Source organism: Betta splendens, chromosome 8 (genome assembly GCF_900634795.4).
Source record: "Betta splendens chromosome 8, fBetSpl5.4, whole genome shotgun sequence".
In the NCBI taxonomy this organism is placed as follows: Eukaryota; Metazoa; Chordata; class Actinopteri; order Anabantiformes; family Osphronemidae; genus Betta; species Betta splendens.
Genome location: NC_040888.2, coordinates 5,840,923 through 5,859,781, shown reverse-complemented (window position 1 = coordinate 5,859,781; position 18,859 = coordinate 5,840,923). Strand labels below are relative to the sequence as shown.

At 49.0% G+C, this 18,859-nt stretch overlaps 5 protein-coding genes across 7 annotated transcripts in view; 3 read left to right on the top strand and 2 right to left on the bottom strand.

Annotated features, from left to right (window-relative positions):
* Positions 1-18,859, bottom strand: part of LOC114860517 (galectin-3-binding protein A-like) — a 206,947-nt gene that overhangs the window by 72,421 nt on the left and 115,667 nt on the right. The window lies entirely within an intron of this gene.
* LOC114859956 (ethanolamine-phosphate cytidylyltransferase-like) lies at positions 1,121-7,832 on the top strand. Of its 2 annotated transcripts, none has more exons than XM_055510874.1 (13): positions 1,121-1,611; positions 4,106-4,194; positions 4,401-4,562; positions 4,641-4,707; positions 4,793-4,877; positions 4,953-4,994; positions 5,198-5,327; positions 5,459-5,541; positions 5,636-5,713; positions 5,800-5,865; positions 5,947-6,012; positions 6,088-6,176; positions 6,266-7,832. In XM_055510874.1, exons 1-13 carry the CDS (start codon positions 1,481-1,483, stop codon positions 6,378-6,380), a joined length of 1,203 nt encoding a protein of 400 aa, XP_055366849.1. In that variant the 5' UTR covers positions 1,121-1,480; the 3' UTR covers positions 6,381-7,832. The 2 variants fall into 2 exon arrangements, with proteins under 2 accessions (XP_055366849.1, XP_029013940.1); XM_029158107.3 differs by having other exon boundaries at positions 1,125-1,611; positions 5,195-5,327.
* Positions 8,165-11,241, top strand: LOC114861068 (guanine nucleotide-binding protein G(o) subunit alpha-like). Its single transcript, XM_029160057.3, has 10 exons — positions 8,165-8,332; positions 8,522-8,657; positions 8,728-8,819; positions 8,896-8,988; positions 9,086-9,246; positions 9,657-9,785; positions 10,242-10,371; positions 10,489-10,560; positions 10,712-10,799; positions 10,927-11,241. Exons 1-10 carry the CDS (start codon positions 8,294-8,296, stop codon positions 11,115-11,117), a joined length of 1,131 nt encoding a protein of 376 aa, XP_029015890.1. The 5' UTR covers positions 8,165-8,293; the 3' UTR covers positions 11,118-11,241.
* On the bottom strand, positions 11,254-12,247 carry LOC114861069 (neuropeptide B-like). 2 transcript variants are annotated; one of them, XM_029160059.3, is made up of 2 exons: positions 11,788-12,135; positions 11,254-11,606 (listed from the first exon to the last, which is right to left on the bottom strand). In XM_029160059.3, the coding sequence occupies exons 1-2, from the start codon at positions 12,043-12,045 to the stop codon at positions 11,454-11,456; spliced, it is 411 nt and encodes a 136-aa protein (XP_029015892.1). In that variant the 5' UTR covers positions 12,046-12,135; the 3' UTR covers positions 11,254-11,453. The 2 variants fall into 2 exon arrangements, with proteins under 2 accessions (XP_029015892.1, XP_029015891.1); XM_029160058.3 differs by having other exon boundaries at positions 11,447-11,639; positions 11,788-12,247.
* Positions 14,981-18,609, top strand: LOC114859996 (sialoadhesin-like). The gene is made up of 9 exons (XM_055510873.1): positions 14,981-15,516; positions 15,585-15,938; positions 16,005-16,259; positions 16,339-16,605; positions 16,796-16,886; positions 16,959-17,025; positions 17,389-17,495; positions 17,581-17,646; positions 17,740-18,609. The coding sequence occupies exons 1-9, from the start codon at positions 15,462-15,464 to the stop codon at positions 17,765-17,767; spliced, it is 1,290 nt and encodes a 429-aa protein (XP_055366848.1). The 5' UTR covers positions 14,981-15,461; the 3' UTR covers positions 17,768-18,609.

The following is an 18,859-nucleotide window of genomic DNA, read 5'->3' as shown; positions in this document are numbered from 1 at the left end:
CATCACCCTCCTCAGCGGCGGCTCAACCCCAGCGCGTTCGCGGCGCATCTCCTGAGAGAACGTGCAGAGACAAGGAGACAGATGGCTGGAGACGAGCCGCGTCCTAGCGCTCCGTGCTGCAGGGCAACTCTGCACCTCGGCGCCGGCGCCATTGTTCTCCCCCTCCCTTAAATGGAGGAGGCTCCTACAGGTCTGCGTGACCTGTGCCTTAAAGCAGACGCCCCTCTCTCTCCTCGGACGCCCGCCCCAGACAACCTGACGGCCTCTGAAGAGTTGATTAATTTGGTGGGTTGGGTTGAGGTGAGCCGTTGGCCAATGTAGGCCAGCATTCTTCATCCTCGCCCACTTCTGCAGCAGGTGCCTGGCCCAGATCTCACACCGCAGCCTCTACAAGTAACGCTGTCATCCTCGTTTGCCTCATCGGTCCTGCCGGAGCTTGGCTTCGGGCTTGACAACACGGCAGCGGCAGCGTTTCCCTGTTCATGACAAACACCGCGCTCGGGCAGGTGCTTCCATTCTAAACGGCATTGGCAATGATGGGATAGAACCCTAAACGTTCTCAAATCCCACATTGTTTCTGGGAGAGTGGCTGCTTTTGCCGCTCCGTGAGCCGCCTCCAATTTCAGATGCAGAAGGAGACAAAGGTGCAGCTGCCAGTTCAGCCAGCTGTGCCGTGGACCAGGAAGCGCCGGCGTGGCGATGCGTGGGCCTGGGCTTCCACCTGCTGGTGCTGTGGGGTACGGACCTCGCGTGATTTAACGGGGTGTTTCCGCAAGATGACGCCACATGGTCTCAACAGAAGGATTCCCCAGCAGCGCCGCTTGTCTTCAGTCCTGCGACTGAGCTGCTCTCATATGTTGCAGTAGATGCACGTGCTGTGACTAAGAAGAACCAAGTTACAATGTATCCTGTAAAGTGCTTTCATCTGTGTCTGTACCTGTAATGAAAACATACCACTAGTAAAATGATTCTTCAGACTTTTTTTATATATATATTTTCATCAGACATGTGGTTGAACAGCTTTAAGAGCCCGCTTTTTCCCTGAGATGTGGTCACGTGACGGCGGAGAGCGCCGCGGTTATGTAACAACGTTGCGGCTGCGCGAACCGGCGCTCGGTCGTACGATCGAATCCACCGTTCAACCTCCGTCAAGTTCGCCGCAATAAACGGCGCACGGACGTTCCACAATAAAAGCAGAGGCTGCGGCGCGTAGCGGTGCGCGGGCGGCGCTTCCTTTCTCCGTGGCTCCTCTGCGCTCTTTGCGCACTTGACGCACCGAGCGTCTTGCGTCGCCGGTGGAGGAGGCGTTGGCGCATCGCGCTGCCGCCGCCGCCGCTGACACACGGATCGAGTGTCCTGCGCTGAAAGAGGAGGGGGGGGGGGGCCACGGCACTGACACGGGGCCGCTCGCGCTCAGAGGACGGAGTCTGTGTGCAGCTGTAGGTTCGGCTTTTTTAGCGATCTCCTCGGCAGCTTCGGAATGATCAAGAACGGACATCATCACCACCAGACGGGACCCGCGGCCGGGAAAGACGCGGAGACGACCCCGGGCGCCGCAGCCTGCAGTCCCGAGAAGAGGAGGCGGAGGATCCGGGTGTGGTGCGACGGCTGGTGAGTGTGGCACCGGGCGACTTACCGGGATGAAGCGGACGCGGCTCGGTGTGCGTCGCTCCCGTCGAGGGTTTGAATGGACGCTATCAGCACGTCGCCGTCCGGACGGACGGACGGCGGGCCGGGCCGGGCCGGGCCGGGCCGGGCCGGGCCTGCTGCAGGGCACGGGGCTCCGTCCTCGCTGCTGCTCCACGGTGTCAGTGCCGTCACTGAATTTTCTCCTGAGTGTTGTGTAGATGTGTAATTGCCCAACGCGGAAGGGCTGTGATCCAGGACTGATGCATCCCAGCGCCTCGGGTTTCCTTCTCAATGAACGCGTCATTACATAATGGCACGAGGACACATTTAGAGTCATAATATGTTTGTTAATGCCTTGATCAGCCTGGAGTGACTGAAGTCTATGCAGGACTCCAAAAAAACATACTGGCACTAAACCCTTATATAGTATAAACCCTTTCTGTCTAATTATTATTTAAAAAGCTAAACTCTGATGTAAATTAGCGTTTTGTTCATATACTTCCTGTAAATTACATCATACGATCATAAACTGTGGACTCCAAAGAGACTATGAGTCGAGGCCCAATCCTCATAATGTATTGAAATGCGTGGCAGTGACCACGAGGTGAGCTGACAACGTTCACTGATAAATGCTTCCATCCATTTGACCCGGTTCCTCACAGGCAGAACTATATACTGTAACTGCCTATATGTCCGACACGCCTACATTACAGCAGCGCCTGGAAGCTCGGATGGAGAGACTCTGGATCCACAGGAGAGCAGACGCTTTCATGCCCGACAGCCGGGATTACGGCGGCTTTCTCTGCTCGAATTCCTGATATTTAGGTGCGGCTGCGCGTCCCCTGTTTGATGGCGTGTTGCAGAATATTTGGGATGCCTGAATATTAGCCGGTGGGGTGAGTTCGCAAAGGGGGCCGGTGTCAACAGGGCTCATGTCATTAACCTCCCTAACCCCCGCCGGCCCACACCTGCACGGGCCGTCACTGAGCCCTTTGTTCGGCCCGAGCCCGGCTGGACGTCGGCACCGGGTCCCAGGGAGGACGTGCGCCGCCGCACAAGGCTCGTCCCTGTGCTGTTTGTTCGGCGACGGGGGTCAAAGTTCGGCCGCCGGAGAAGCATCATCGGGGAAGCGGGTAAAGTCCGCTTCCACTGTGTTTCTGCTGAGGCGGCGCGTACACGCTGTCCCGGCCCATAAACGCGTGAGGCCACGAGCGCTGAGCTCATGTTGTTGTCACGCTGAGCATTAAACAGACAGGATCCCGTGAAGTCAATGAGCGTCAGAGTCCGGCCTCCGGGCTCCAGGTTCACGTCCTCTTCTACACTTTCACTGCGCCGCTGTGGGACTGGCGCTTTTCCCCTGCGGGTGCTGTTTGGGTATCTGCTAGCCGACCGCCCCCCCGTTAATATTTCATCGTCCCACAGCGATACGGCCGCCATCCGTCCCTGTTAAAAAATACAACAGGAACACGGTGGCGCCGGGCGTCGGGCCGGGACGAGGACCGGCCTCCGGCTCTTATGTGACCGCGTCTGGGCCTCACGGTCGTCTCCTCTTCTCCTTCACCTCCCAACGCTCCCCGCTGCGACATCCCTGCGACCCCTTCACCGGATCCACCGGATCCACAGGATCCGGATCACTGCTGAACGGGCCTGAGAGATGCTCTGTTTGCTCCCAGGTTGTTTCCACTCTGTGCAGACGTTGGGTTTCGTTAGAATGACCCGTCGCCCCGGCGCTTTGGCAGCTGTTTGCCCATTGATTCTTGAGGAGACGCCTCGCTCACATTCGAGCACGTCATTAAAGCCTCATTACGGCGAATCCTCACATCGTCACCGAATGGCTTCACGCAGATCGGATAAGTTACTAATAACCTCGACGTAATCTGCAGTCGCTTCCGTCCGCTCACATCATTCTTATCATTCCTCAGAAATTACCAGACTGATGCGAGCCCTCGGCAGTAGTCATGGCGATGGATGGCTAATTCCCATCTGTTCCCTGTTACTATGCGAGATTAGCAGGTTGCGATCGGAGTCTCCAGTCTGTGCTAATGTGATTATCTGCAAATGGTATCAAAGTCTGGGGGGGAGTGGGGGAGGTGGGAGGGAGGGAGGGAGGGAGGGAGGACACGCGGCAGCATTAGCTTCTTTAAAGTTGAGATGTGACCCGAGACGTGTAGAAGATTGTATCGAATGTGTGCGAATAAGACCATTCATCTATTATTCAGTGGATTCATGAGAGGTCATCGGCCTGTCACAAGGGCAACGCAGCAGTTTCTACAACATGGGAATTAAAACAGCCCCGTCTTTTAGTCACTTCATGTTCTTGTTGCTATATGTGGAACTCAAGCAGCATGTTCTGACTCCAGTGCACTTTGCCAAATCTTTTTTTTATTTCTTTGTCTTTATTCTCACACTTTTAAAATATCGCCTCCCACATCTCCCGTGTGCCTTTTCTTCTTCTTCTTCTTCTTCTCGCCTCCAGCTACGACATGGTCCACTACGGCCACTCCAACCAGCTGCGGCAGGCCAAGGCCATGGGCGATTACCTCATCGTGGGCGTGCACACGGACAGTAAGCATCCGCGTCACCGCGCCAGGCGTCCGCTGTCGCGCTCACTGCACAAGGCCTTGTTGTGTTCGTCCGGGCGTCTGTGCCGCAGCCCCGGTGCACTCTGGGGGGGCCGCGCTGACACCGCGCTGACCTTTTGCCGCGTTCGCTGCAAAGCTTATCAGGGAGCAGCGGCCCCGCTTTCATCCGCGCGCCTTTCTGCCCTCAAGGTGAAATCGCGAGGCACAAAGGGCCGCCGGTGTTCACCCAGGAGGAGAGATACAAGATGGTGCGAGCCATCAAGTGGGTGGACGAGGTGGTGGAGGGAGCGCCGTACGTCACCACGCTGGAGACCCTGGACAAGTACAACTGCGACTTCTGCGTCCACGGAGGTACCGAACTTTTATTATGACGCATCATGCATGCATCAGCCCGCGTGTAGGTCACGGCGAGCGACACGTGTGTTCCAGATGACATCACGCTAACGGTGGACGGGAAGGATACGTACGAAGCCGTGAAGAAGTCGGGCCGGTACAGGTGAGCGCTGCTTTTGAAACGGGCGGAGGACGACAGGGGCCGCTGAGACGTCAGAGGCGTCACTCGTGTTTCCTCTGATGCGCAGGGAGTGTAAGAGAACCCAGGGCGTGTCCACCACGGACCTGGTCGGCAGGATGCTGCTGATGACCAAAGCGCATCACAGCAACATTGTGAGTACAGCCCCGCGCGGCCTCAGTCGCTCCAGCTGTGAGCAGACGCCTGATTTAGTCCCGTCTCCTCCACAGGATAGTTCAGACTATCAGCAGCACACAGACAACTTCGGAAAGGTGAGTAACAAACAGGTCCTTGTCCTTTTGATGCCTGGTTAAATAATAATAAATACGGTAAACTTTAGAAAAGCATTGATCCACTGTTCAGTCGTGACTGAGCCACTCCTGCCACTAGGGGGCGACGTTGCAGCATTCTTTGGTCATGTGCTTGTGGAGCTTTGTTCTCACTGTTTCTGGGTTTCTCCTAAACCAACCAGAAGGGCCACAGCCCCTGGACGGGCGTGTCTCAGTTCCTGCAGACCTCGCAGAAGATCATCCAGTTCGCTTCGGGCCAAGAGCCGCAGCCCGGGGACACTGTGATCTACGCGGCCGGGGCCTTTGACCTCTTCCGTATCCTTAAACCGAGGCGCTGCACCGGAAATGTGCATTTGAATGAACCAAGCGCGGGTGTAATTGGTAGAATGGTGTGAATAATTAATCATTCTGGGAACCGCTGTCATCCCTGACCCGCCTCCTGTCAGACATCGGCCACGTGGACTTCCTGGAGGCAGTGCACAAGCTCGCAGACAAGCCATACATCATAGTGGGGCTGCACTTTGATCAGGTGACGCTGTCTTTGCTGCTTTTGGTCATTGTTGTCTGCGAGTGACATCTTGTCATCTGTGGATTTCCTTACGTCGCCCTAATGTATATTTCAGGAGGTGAATCGTTACAAAGGGAAGAACTACCCGATCATGAACGTCCACGAGAGGACGCTCAGCGTGCTGGCTTGTCGAGTACGCCTTCATCGGTCCTCAGCTCCACTCTTACACTACTGTTCTGTATGCATGAGAGGCTGACGTGTGGCCCTTTTGTTCCACAGTACGTGTCAGAGGTGGTGATCGGCGCGCCGTTTGCTGTCACCAAAGATTTGCTGGACCACTTCAAGGTGAGCGAATCCATTTGTCCGTCCGCTCTCACCAGCGGGTCACAGGGACCTGAGCCGTCAACTGAACCCCTGTGTTTATAGGTGGACCTCGTTTGCCATGGGAAGACAGAAATATACCCGGACAAGGACGGCTCTGACCCTTACGCCGTAAGGCTAAACACTGTCACACTGCAGCCATTTATAGGAAACAAATGAGTCATTATTTCATTTTTTCACACCAAGGAACCGAGGAGGAAAGGAATCCTTCGTACCGTTGACAGTGGGAACAGCCTCACTACTGATGCTATTGTACAGAGGATAATCAAAAACAGGTATTAACATGTATAACAGCTGGGGAAAAGAACATTTCAAACAAATATATTCCACTTGACCTGTTCCAATGTTCTAACGTGCTACACAGGCTGCTGTTTGAGGCGAGGAACCAGAAGAAGGAGGCCAAAGAGATCGCTGTCATCCAGGCCATGAAGCGAAAAGAGGAGGAGAAGACTAAGGAGAGAGCTCAGGCGGTGCTGTAGGACCGTGACCCCCCTCCTTCCCCCCCCCCCGTTAACCCGAGCACTGACGAGCTCAATGAATCCCGTGTCGCGTGCAGTAAAATGAACACTTACATAAGCACCGGGACGCCCTGCACACACATTCCTGCGCAACTAGCAGCAGCCTGTGTCTCGTCGGAGCAGCGCCGCCTGCCGTGGGCTCGCCAGGTGCGATGTATGTGTGCGTTGGGCGTCTGCTGCGTATTAATATGCATATGCAACAACAGGTTCGTGCCAGTCTCATGTGTAAAAATATTTAACTACTAGGCTATGGTACGAACAATCAAAATGTTGGACTAAGGAGAATCTCTTTAACTGTCTGGTGTTATTAATTTAACTACCTTCATGTTTAGATGATTAATATACAGATAATTGTATGTGAATAGACAGAGACAGATTTTATGATATATCTGTCTGAGATTGTTGGGCCCAGAGATTCATTGGGCGTTAATTCTAACAAGGAAGCGACGTGATGTGTCATTTCTTTGGGACTCTTGCTGCTTTCTGCCCAGCAATGGGATGATCTTTGTACATACTGTATGTATTTTACTTTATTTTGGTAACATTCTTTTTCACAGTACTGGCGGAGTCAGGAAGCCACAGGTTCCCACCGTGGACCTCTGACACCCACTGTGACCTCAATGATAAACATCTAGTAGAACTACTATATCTTCTTTCTGACACCTCCAACGCAGAGACATTAAAACATAGTAAAAGTAGAACTGAGGGCAGAGCTGCTGACTTTTAGGTGTACCTAATAAAGTGGCCAGGGAGTGTGTACTTGTATATTAAACATATCTGTTATTTACTGATCTTATAATTAATTTACTTTTGCAGTACATAGCGTTAATAAAGTTTAAAAGCTCATCAGATCAAACAAAAATCAATCTTAGATAAATGCACAAGTATTTTAAAGTAGGAAAGGCTCTAAATCCTTCTGCTTTTAACCTGTTGCTTTGAAGCTTGATGATGTTGAATCTTTGATAGTGACCTTTTCTGGGGACCTGCTGTTCCCAGAAGCATCTGTGCTGTTTTTTAATTGGTGGAGCAAATTTGTAACTCTGAAAGTACAACTGTTGAGCCTGTTTGGCATTTCGAGTGCATTGTTTTTTTTTTAGACCAACACTCCTAATACGAAGACTTCAGAGGCTTTTTTTTAACCGCTATGTTTCATAGTGAATATCTACAGAGGTCACTTTTGAGTCCTGAACAATTTAAGCACTGTATATCAAATGGGATTAAATATATTTTTTGTAGATGTATATTTTACTCACCTCCTCCATCTACTACTGTACAGACATTGTTTATAAGCATAATAATAAGTCTGTATGTAAAGTTGTAATGTATTAATCTATGTTATTGACAACTTCTGCTTGAAGATAATGAGACTGCAGTGTATTATTGTTGATAATAATAACAGTTTTATTCCATTGATATTTGTTGTGTTATTCTTTGTGCGTTTGGTCTACAATATCTTATTTTCTCATTATCAATTACATAAATATTGTATAAAGACAAATGAGATGTTTCCAGATTGGTTGCATTTTACAATATTCTCAGAATGTTAAAACATAATGTCCTCATACCGCAGTGAAATATTTATCCCATAACGACCATAGCTAAATATAAAAAAATAGGCAAACATTTATTCAACACAAACAAATAATTTTTGATGCGTTGTAACTTTACACCTTAAACGTTTGTCTTGAAGGAATTTTTAAATAAAGTTTTTTTTCCTTCTAAAAGTACAGACGGACCTGAAGGCAGCACATTATTAAAACAGACACTCGCACGTGCCTCTAATTAAGCCAACGAGCGACTCTTCCTGTCGTCGACGCAACTTTGAATTCTTTCAGCAGCTTTGGTTGTAAAGTAAACGGAGACTGAAAACAACTATGTTTTGTTGCCTTCATATTCTTCCAGCGCCACTGCAGGTACGTTGCATTTATGAAGGAATGAGTGACAGCGGCGTTGTTTAACTCGGGTAAACTATAATGGAAGTTAAAATAAAAATAATCTAAATCTAAATTGAAAGTAATAATTTTAAAGAGATGGCATCATTTACCAGATTGTACGTAGCTGTGTAAACATTGTCTTGGAGGATAATGGTTGTACTTCCTCAGTTGTGCATGGGAATGTGTCTCCATCGTGACGTCACGGAGGCGAGCAAAAAGGCCAAAATCCAAAACAGTAAAATAGAAGAAGACCTGAGCGAACAGGCCAAAAGTGAGAGGAATGTGGTGAAAATGCTCATGCTTGGTAAGTTATTAAGCGCAGTTTAGAACACAAGGGTTGTCGCATGTAAGACCTTCTGTGACCTGTGCCTCAGGATCTGCCGAGACTGGGAAGAGCACCCTGATCAAGCAGGTCAAGATCATTCACAGCCAGGGCTTCTCCACACAGGAGCTCCTCAGCTTCAAGGTGCTGACGTGAAGCCAGTTAAGCGTCTCTCAACCTAAAGCCCTGATTCTGACTGATTCCAACGTCTCCCCTCCAGCCTGCTGTGATGGACAACCTGCAGACCTCCATGAAGTTTGTTCTTCACGGGATGGGGATGCTGAGGATAAACCTCGCCAACAAGAACAACAAGGTGAGGAATGAGCCCGGTGCACACGGTAACATGGCCGACGCGGGCGCCTCGAGGCGCCCGCTGCTCGAGGCGCTCGCTGACTTCCTGTCCCGTGCAGGCGCACGCGCGCTCCGTCCTGTCCTGCGGCCGGTGTTTGGGCGACGACCAGGAGCTGCTCCCGTTCGTGGCGCACGCGTTCTACGCGCTGTGGGCCGACCAAGGGGTGCGGGCGGCGGCGGCCAGGGGCCACGAGTTCGGCCTCAACGACTCTGCGCTGTAGTGAGTAGAACGACCTTCAGTGGTGGAACATCACCCCCACCCCACCCCCCCCACCCCCCCCCCCCCCCCCCCCCCCCCCCCCGGGTCTGTCACCACCGACTGCGCAAATGTCACGGGGAAATTGCCCAGTAAGACACGTGTCGTCGTATCTGCTGAACAGCAAAGCAAGTGCTGCCATCGGCAAATGAGTCCTGTGACATTTGGAGAATGAGACGCCTAATTGGCACCAAATTAAACAGCGCTATTTCCAGAAAGCCAGGGAGATGTGGAAACGGGTGGAGGGCAGTCCGTCATCGCTGCCTTCGCTGCGATTAAGGCTTATTGAATGTAATCTGAGCGAATAAAACGCGCTAACTTCCAAATGCGCGTCATTATTCAGTTCAGCCTCGTCCCGTCTCTTGGCTCCGCAGTTTCTTTGACAACATAAGCCGAATCATCGCTCCCGGATACGTTCCCTCCGAGACCGATGTTCTGAGAGTCAGGGTGAGGACGTCCGGCATCATCGAGACGCAGTTTCAAGTTGATGAAGTAATCTATCGGTAAGAATTGCTAAACTGTCACCGGTGGTTGTGCTGCAAGAATCTCTCACACACTGATGACATATTTATATCATAAAGCATTAATGAATCAATACGGGGCCGGAACAACGATCTTGATCTCGAACCCACCCCCTGAAAAAGCAGCTTGTGAGTGGTGGATTTCCTTTCTCATGGCAAGTACCTCCACTTAGTGCTCATTGTTCCCCCGTTTGCCCCAAGTGGCTGACGACCCTGGGAGGTAAACGCTCCACTGCCTCTGACATGACGCGTGCAATCACGCACCTCAACGCTGTCCGGCCAAATGGGAACTCATTACCCGTGTCGCCGAGACCCCCAGGTTCCCCCTGCTGCACATTGGGTGGCGAAATGGATTTAACCCAGTGTTTGACAGTGGCTCAGTCGTCAGTATCTCTGTCATGTGTTTGTGGTTTTGCTCTCGCTTTGCTTTGATGGCAGGTTGTATGATGTCGGCGGGCAGCGGAGCCAGAGGAGGAAGTGGCTTCGCTGCTTTGACGGCGTCCAGGCCGTGCTGTTTGTTGTGGCCCTCAGCAGTTACGACCAGACGCTAACGGACGACCCCTCAGTGGTGCGTGCTAAAAGGAGCCCCCGTGGCCGCTGGGTTCTGCACGTGGCACGGTTCGCACCGTGGTTTGTTCCGTCTGAGTTTGTTGCAAACCTGCCAAATTTCTTGGTCCCCGTTTAGAATCGTCTGCAGGAAAGCCTTGAACTCTTCTCATCGATCTGCAGCAACGCTGTGTTTGAGAGCAGCTCCTTGGTAAGTTTGAAGACAGGCACGAGCCAAACATACAGGACACACCTGCATCAGGACACAGTCAGGAGCTTTTGAGGAGAACGACGAGATAACGTGGTACAACAGAACTAAAGCTGTCATGTGTTTAAATCCATTGTTCATTTGTTTATTACAGATTTTATTCATGAACAAAACTGATCTTTTCCGGGAGAAGGTCCTTCACTCTGGAAGACACGTGAGATTTTACATCTGTAGTTATACAGGTAGGCTGGAGATAATATATTTGATCTACATTAAATCCAATTGGTCACAAGTTCTGTGTACAGTTTTCTTTGCCAGAGCATAATTTGTGTGAAGTTGGATTTTCCTTTTTCCCATGATGCCTCTCAGGAGCCGATGCAGATGTGGATGCTGCAGCTCACCACATCACAGCCATGTTCTCGGCATGTAACCGCCGTCCCGACAAGCCGGTGTACCATCACTTCACCACAGCGACAGACACCGCCAACGTCCAGGTGGTGCTTCACATGGTCATCGAGCAGATTGTCAGGCAGAATCTAGCAGACGTTGAGCTGCTGTGAGAGTCTCCTGAAAAATGTTTTTATGTTGAATTTTAACATGTGACTAATAAGGTTATGTCTAATTTTATTTTTTAAGTATTTTAAATAAAAATATTTGATATAAAGAGAAAGAGGTGAGTTTTGGTTTTCTCAAATGTATTTTATTTCACACTCATTTGTAAAGTGGCTGCAGTTTATTAAGGTCAGGTCCATTATGTGCAATAATAGTTCTACACATTGTTTCCATTCATTGTTTCATGAAGTCACATTTAAGTAAAATGGCAAATGAAGGTAGTGCATCTTCCACCATCAGCGTTAAACTGGAGGAATAAGGAACGTTGTCAACATTTTACACCTTCAGGGTTCAGGCGCCAGCTTCGCTGCTCTGCTCCTCTCACAGTCCGAGTCCAGAGAGACGAGGACGTCGGCTTTGCACAGGAATGAGCCTTTGGTTTCAGGGAGAATCCTGCACCGCTGCAGGTTTGGTGTCATCTGTTTGATGCAAAAAGGCTGTTTGGGAAGAAACACAAACATCCTGAGCGCCTACATGTAAAACATAAAACAGGCTTGTTTAGTATCTTTAAGAAGTTTCATTCTCAAGTGAGCAATCAATTTACAATAATCGATACCTTTAAACAATAATAATAATTAGTCCAACTCATAACGCCTTGATGAGTTAATAACCACTAACCGTAGTCTTCAACAGAGCGTATAGTGGATTTATAGCAGAAAGAACGCTGTTGCTCGTCGACTCCCCGCTGTCCGGCGGCTCCAGCGCGGCCCTTGTGACGTACGGTGACCTGCGGATCCCGGACAACAAGCCGGACGCTCTGCCCACCGAGTAGTAGATCGGACCGGACGCCTGCTTGTACCACGCCTCTGCCGGAGCGCAGGCGACCAGCACCAACATGCCCACGACGGGGACAAGGACTCTCCGAGGAATCTCCATGTCCGGCGCAGCTTCACCTCCGGCGGCGGCGCCTCGTCCTGGTCTCCGTTCGCCGCGGGTGCGCGCTACTTAAAGGGCCGCGGGAGCGCGCGTCTCGCCGACAGTCACGCGTAATGCAATCCTCGGGAAATAAAGCATTAAAGTAGAGGTTTAAAATGTATCTAGTTTGTAAGAAATTGCAATGTTATATGCTATAAAATAAATGATATAAATAAAAAAAGAGACTTAAACTTAAACAAATTAAAAGGTCCTAATTTACCTAATTTGCATTTTATTTTTGGGAAGTGAAAGAATTAAGATGAATAGAGTGAACATGGTTAAAACAATAGCAGCATAGCAGCAGGTTCAGTGCATTGTCTCAAATTGAGTGACCACGTACAGCACATAGGTTTCTAAGAAGAGCTTGGTTTTGTGACGTTCACACAGAAACAGCTCAAGCTTCTATTGGGTCTGTGGTCTCTACGACCTGGTTCGTGGCCTGAGAACCTGGGTGTATGGGCCAATGGAGGCGTTATTCTTTCATTACCGGAACCGTGTAGATAAAGAAGCAGATAAATTACTTTGCTCAGAGCTCTGGGTGACAAACAGGCGTCTGGAGCCCGTTAGACGTTGACCATGAGTGTTGATCAGGGACGTGTGACGCGGACGATGCTGCTGCTGTTTCTGCCCGGTGAGTCCCGACCAGCGCTCACCTCTCAGTTTGAGGTGGTAACAGGATGTGAAGGCATCCGTCCTTCAGGTGCGCTCTGGGCCGCGTGGACAGTGGAGTACCGGGAGCAGCGCATCTGTGCCGCGACGGGCTCGTCCGTCGTCATCCTCTGCTCTTTCTTCCACCCGGACAAGCTGAGGATGAAGCGGGTGACGTGGGGCCACGTGAAGCCCCGTCACCCCGAAGGGCCGAGTCGTTTTTGACAGCGGTTCGAGGACGGCGACCGTGTTGGTCGCCGTACGTCGGCGACCAACACGGCAGCTGCTCCTTGAAGATACACAGGGTGACACAAGGCGATGCAGGAAAATACATCATCAGCTTTAATAATAACAGAATGGACGCGTGGGCTGGAAATGCGGGGCCAAGGTTAAAGGTCGTCGGTATGTTTTCTTACCGATGTCGATGGGTTTTCATTTACCCACCGCCTCAGAGCTCAGCTGCCCGTTTCCCTTTTAGACCTGAACATTCTGGTGGCAAAGACCAACCGCACTGAAGCGACGACGGAAGGAGATGCTGTGAATCTAACCTGCGTCAACAGATGTGAAGCCCATGGCCTGTCGCCTGCTCTCAGCTGGTTTAAGGACGGAAAAGCCATAAATGAGGGCCGCGTTCTGTCTTTACGCAACATTTCCTCCGCAGACTCCGGGAACTACACGTGTTCTCTGAAGACACAGTCGGCAGCGACCTCGGGAGCCGTAAACATCGATGTTGAATGTGAGCATTTCACCTGATTCAATTATTTGATGAATCCTAACATACTGAAGCCTCCGTTTCCTTCCAGATGCCCCTCGGAACACCACGGTGTCCGTCATCGGACCGTCCGCTGACGTAGACGCCGGCGCCAACCTCACGCTGGTCTGCAGCAGCCGCTCAACCCCCCCCGTGGAGCGCTACGCCTGGTTCCGAATGGGCCGCGCTGTGGAGGAGGTCGGACACCGGCCCGACTTCACCCCCCGGGACAGAGGGCGGTATTTATGCAGCGCCAGCAACAGACATGGGAGTCAGAACTCCTCCGCTGTAACCTTAAGTGTCAGATGTAAGTATGTGCAATAGATAAATAATTATAATAATAAATAATAAAAACAGAATTATGGTCTAAGTTGGTGCAATTATAACAAAGAGGTTACATTGAGGTGTAAGGGGCTTCTTTATTAAACACTTGTAATATACAGTAATTTAAAGAAATATTATAAGTAGAAAATACGCAAATGACAGTCAGCAGGTTTGGTTGTGTAACATCTGTATATAAAAAATGTAAAATCATTGTTGTCCACACACAACACTTCGTTCATTCTCTTCTCATGATGCTGCCATGCAGAGGTACAGCACAGCAGCCTTTCCCTTTGTTATAAACCAGCAACTAAACAAAAAGTCTAGGTTAAAGTACTTCCTGTGCCTCACGACGGCGTCCTGTTGCGTCCACAGCTCGCTGGGCAGCTTTGACCAGGGATGTTCTCACCGCTGTCACTCTTGCTCTGATCGCCGTGACTGTGGTTGCCGTCAGAAGGTACGGTGAGCTGCACAGACACATGCGAATGAAGAGGATGGATGCTGCGTTTCCAGACTCAGCCAATAGGGTTTAAGGACAGCATCCTGACTGATACTGGCCACTTCAGCTTGTGTCTGTCTGTCCATCGCAGGCTTAAGGAAGCGAGCGTGAGGGCTCCACAGACTGACGGTGGGACGGACACACAGGTTGTACTGTCATTTCTGCATCATCAGCAGCTCAGGGCTATTTTCCGACTGTATCAGAATTCAGAATGTGTCCGGTTCATCTTATAATAATGATCGACTGCAGGAGGAGAAATCTGAGCAGGTTGTGGAAACACCAGAGGTCGTCTACGCCACCCTCAACTTCAATAACACCAGGAAGTCGGACACGTGAGAAATGTTTTCTGGATTTTAAACGTGAATGTAAGTTTCTGGGAGTGATGACGTGTCACCTGCAGGGGGCAGCACGTGGACAGAGGTGAAGAGGCGACTTACAGCACAGTGCGCCAGCAACGCTCAGCACCAGATGGCTCATCGGTGACTGTTTAAGACAATATGATACAGTATGAGCTTTTTTTTTTTTTTTGAATCAGACCTTTTCTCTCGTAGCACAGGTCAGTCATGACGTGAAACGAATCACATCAACCTAAAGGATTCATCACTGAAGAATGAGTCAGTTTCTCTGACCCATTTCCACTTTCTTGTCTTTGCTTTGCTAAAGTTTACAAGAATGAAGCAGGTTTATTGACTTTTAGTCTAGTTTCAAGGTTATTTGCATGTGAATCTATTTACTCCCAGCTACTGTTAATAAACGCTATAAAGTGTGCTAAACTCTGATACACGTACTTTAATAAGACTGTATATACTGTATAACTTGTGTAAAACATGTGTAAAATAAACAACTCCCATTTTGCCTTTGCATTTTTGTTTTTCTGCCTTTTACAATTTTTTTGCCCAGGAGAACAGCATCGTGAGCCTATGTGGTGAGTTTCCTCCAAGCGGGGCCTAGTTTCATAGCATTGCCATGTTAAGACTGAGCTCTGTGGTTAGCATGACCTGAAAGTTGTGCCAGTACCAAGAACGCAAAAAAGAACCATAGAGAAACCGCATGCGCTGACTAGAAAATGACAACAGATGTGCAGCGTCTTCACAAGTATTGTGCACCGGGTTAGAGGTTATATTAGCAGCGTTCTCTGCAGCTGGACAGCACACCAACATGTGCATTCAACACGTACAACTGTCATGGACGGTGATGCTGCTGCTTCTTCCTGGTGAGTACGAGAAGACACCTGACAGTGGAAAAGATGAAGTAAAGTACTGACGCGTAGCTGTGTTTCAGGTGTCTGCAGCCAGTGGAGAGTGGAATATGAGCAGCAGCAGATCTGTGCCTTAAAAGGCTCGTCGGTGCTCGTCCCCTGTTCCTTTTACTATCCCAGTAGAATGAAGGTACAAAGTGTGAAGTGGGGTCACGGGGATCACATTTATTTGGGTCCTTTCATGTATGACAGTGAGTCAAACAACACCTCCCCAAGATACCAGTATGTGGGTGATGCGCTTCACAACTGCTCATTAAAAATCCAAGAAGTGGAGCAGAGCGACGCTGGGAAACATGCCTTCAGATTTACAGCCGGCCGCGCAGGCGGCCCAGTGGACGGCTATACTGGTAGCGCTGGCTCACGACTGGAGGTTGCAGGCGAGTCCCCGCTTCAGTTTCCGCCTGCACGTGAATCTGCAGAGTTTCACGCTTTGCTCTTTACAGATTTAACGATCACGGTGGAGGGAACCGACGGGGATGAGACGCCTAAGGAAGGCGACGCTGTGAAGCTGACCTGCTCCAATCAATGCGACGTAAATGGACTGTCGTCTTTTACGTGGTGGAAGGACGGACAGCTTGTGCACGAAGGACCCGTCCTGCATTTGAGCAACATTTCCTACACAGACTCTGGAAACTACTCCTGTTCTCCAAACGCTCAGAGGCGACCTACTTCAGAGGTCATCGCCATCGATGTTGAATGTGAGTACTGGAAACCCACACTGCAGCTACAGTAAAACCACATGAGAATCAAGGTGTATTCTGCGGTTTCTGTTTTAAGATGGACCTAAGAACATATGGGTGTCCGTCAGACCGTCGACAGACGTGGACGCCGGCGGCAGCTTCGGCCTGGTCTGCAGCAGCACAGCAAAGCCCGCGGTGGAGGATTACACGTGGTTCAAACGAGGCGATAGCGAAGTGATTGTGGGAAACGGACCGGAGCTGAACGTTGTGGATGTTCATCTCCAAGATGGAGGCCAGTACATATGCAGGGTCACCAACAAACACGGACGCCTGAACTCCTCTGTTGTGACTATAAAGGTTAAAGGTTAGTGGTTAATATGCTCTTAAAAATAGTCACTAAACTTCATTCTCATTAAATACGTTTTTGTAAATAAACTGACTTGACACCTGTGGTCTAACATTTAGAAAAGCATTCTTAGATGAAAAACATGAAAAAATTACACTTACGTTGACTGATGTGAAGTCACATCTAACACGCTGCTTTTCTTACGCAGCCTATTGGCCGACATTCACCAGAGATGCTCTGATCATCGCTGCTGTTGCTACGCTAACGGTCACAGTAACAATCCTTTTTATCACGAGAAGGTAAACTGCATGTTCACTATGTCACTTTTATGGACCACACAGAACCGACATGTGATCACATGAGTGTTACAGATGCTGTAAAAGAAAAACAAGAGCACCAAGGATCATACGGGAGACTGAGCGCGTGGAGGACGCAGAGGTACGACTGTGATACCGACTGAGCTTTATTAGCCGTGTTCATGTTCTGCCTGTGAATCAGAGCTGATATTTAGCGTTTCAAGGCCAATTTATATGTGACCGCTACGAAAAACAATATGTAGATTTATTGCACTTTGGGCGTCGGCAATTCTACAAGAAGTTATTTCGTGCAAGTCAAACCAAAACCAGTTCTCTGATACCGTGTTGGGGAATCAGATAAGAGAATAAACCGGGTGCTTTTGTAGTGTGGGTGCTGGTAAAGGGGTCACACGGTATCACAGGATCAAAACATGATGTTAGATTTTTAGATACAAAAAGCACTGATTCCGCATTCATCCTTTCATTTGCTACTCATTCCTTCCAGAACGCCATCTACTTGCCCGTGTTTGCGAATGTACAATCAGAAGCAGAGGGAAGCACAACGGAGATCGTCTACGCAGCTCTTGATTTCAACCAGAAAAAGTCAAACATGTGAGATGGGTTTTACAGATTGTACTAGTCAAACAACTGATGACATATTAGTGGCACATTCATTCATTCAGACTTTCACGTGCAGGCAGCAGCAGGCAGACATTGAAGAAGATGAAGATGATGATGGTGTGATTTATAGCACAGTGTTAAAGTGAGGCCCAGAAACCTCCCACACATTTTATAAACAATCGCCGTCACTTCTACTACTATGTGGAAATTTACACATTTTTCTTTTTTTTTTCAGGAAACCTGCATATATGAAACAGAAGTAATGCAATGCTGTTACACTAACATATTCATTTGATGATTGATTCTTTATTAGCCTATAGAGTCATAAAAAATATATATAGCGGCAAAGAGGTTGTAAAACTTAGAACATGTGATATAATAGTGTGGAATCTGATGTAGGAGAATAGAAGAGCATAATAAAACTGGACTGTTAAAGAAGGAAGAAAATGCACTCACAGTGGATGTGAAGGTTTATCTCTTATACCGTTGTAGGCCACCCACTATTTTATTCATATTGCCGTCATTAGCATCAACAAAAAATATTTTTACAGTACACAGCTAGGATGTACTGTACAATACCGTGGTTCTGTGAGCTCTTAGCGCACTGCAAACCCTACTGCTTACACATCTACGTATGAGTTCAGTCCAAGTTGCCATGGTAACATGCCTGGATGTAGTAAAACTGAGAATTCAAAGCAGAGTTGACACCAGACTTGGCTGTTTCTGACTTGTAACAATCCTTCATGGAACGGTAACGGAAAGTATTTCATTTCCAGCTTATGCTGCCCCCTGGTGGATGTTTGCAAGTATAACAGCCTCAACAAAATGTGCTGGATACAACACAACTCTCCTCAATACTGTAAATGTCATGTGAGAGCTGTAGAGACGAGCCGATTTAAAGCATCATAGAAGACTTTATAGCAATAACCTACACTGAGTAGTCCAGGTGTGGCATTGGCAACTCTTTTACTATACGTTGATTCTAGGAAATCCTTGTTTTTCCTAGCGTTGTCTTGCCTCAGAGTTCCACAGTTAAACGGTTCACGAGGGAATTCCAGTATTGTATAACCACTTATCTGACTACTGAATAAATCTATTGATCTGCTCCTGGCTCAGTCACATTTATAGTACGTACAGGAAAGCGTCTGATGGTCACATGTAAATTATAGCTGATCACTTAATTCAATTCAAAAGCAGAAACGACCCAAAACAAATCAAAAACTACCTTAAAAAATATGTACTTTAGTGGACTATAATAAAGCCTTTCATAACCAAACATTGCTGTATTACCATGTAACTGTTTTATGCACTTTTAAGGTTATTTAGGTTGAAGGTTAATTTTATTCATATGCTCT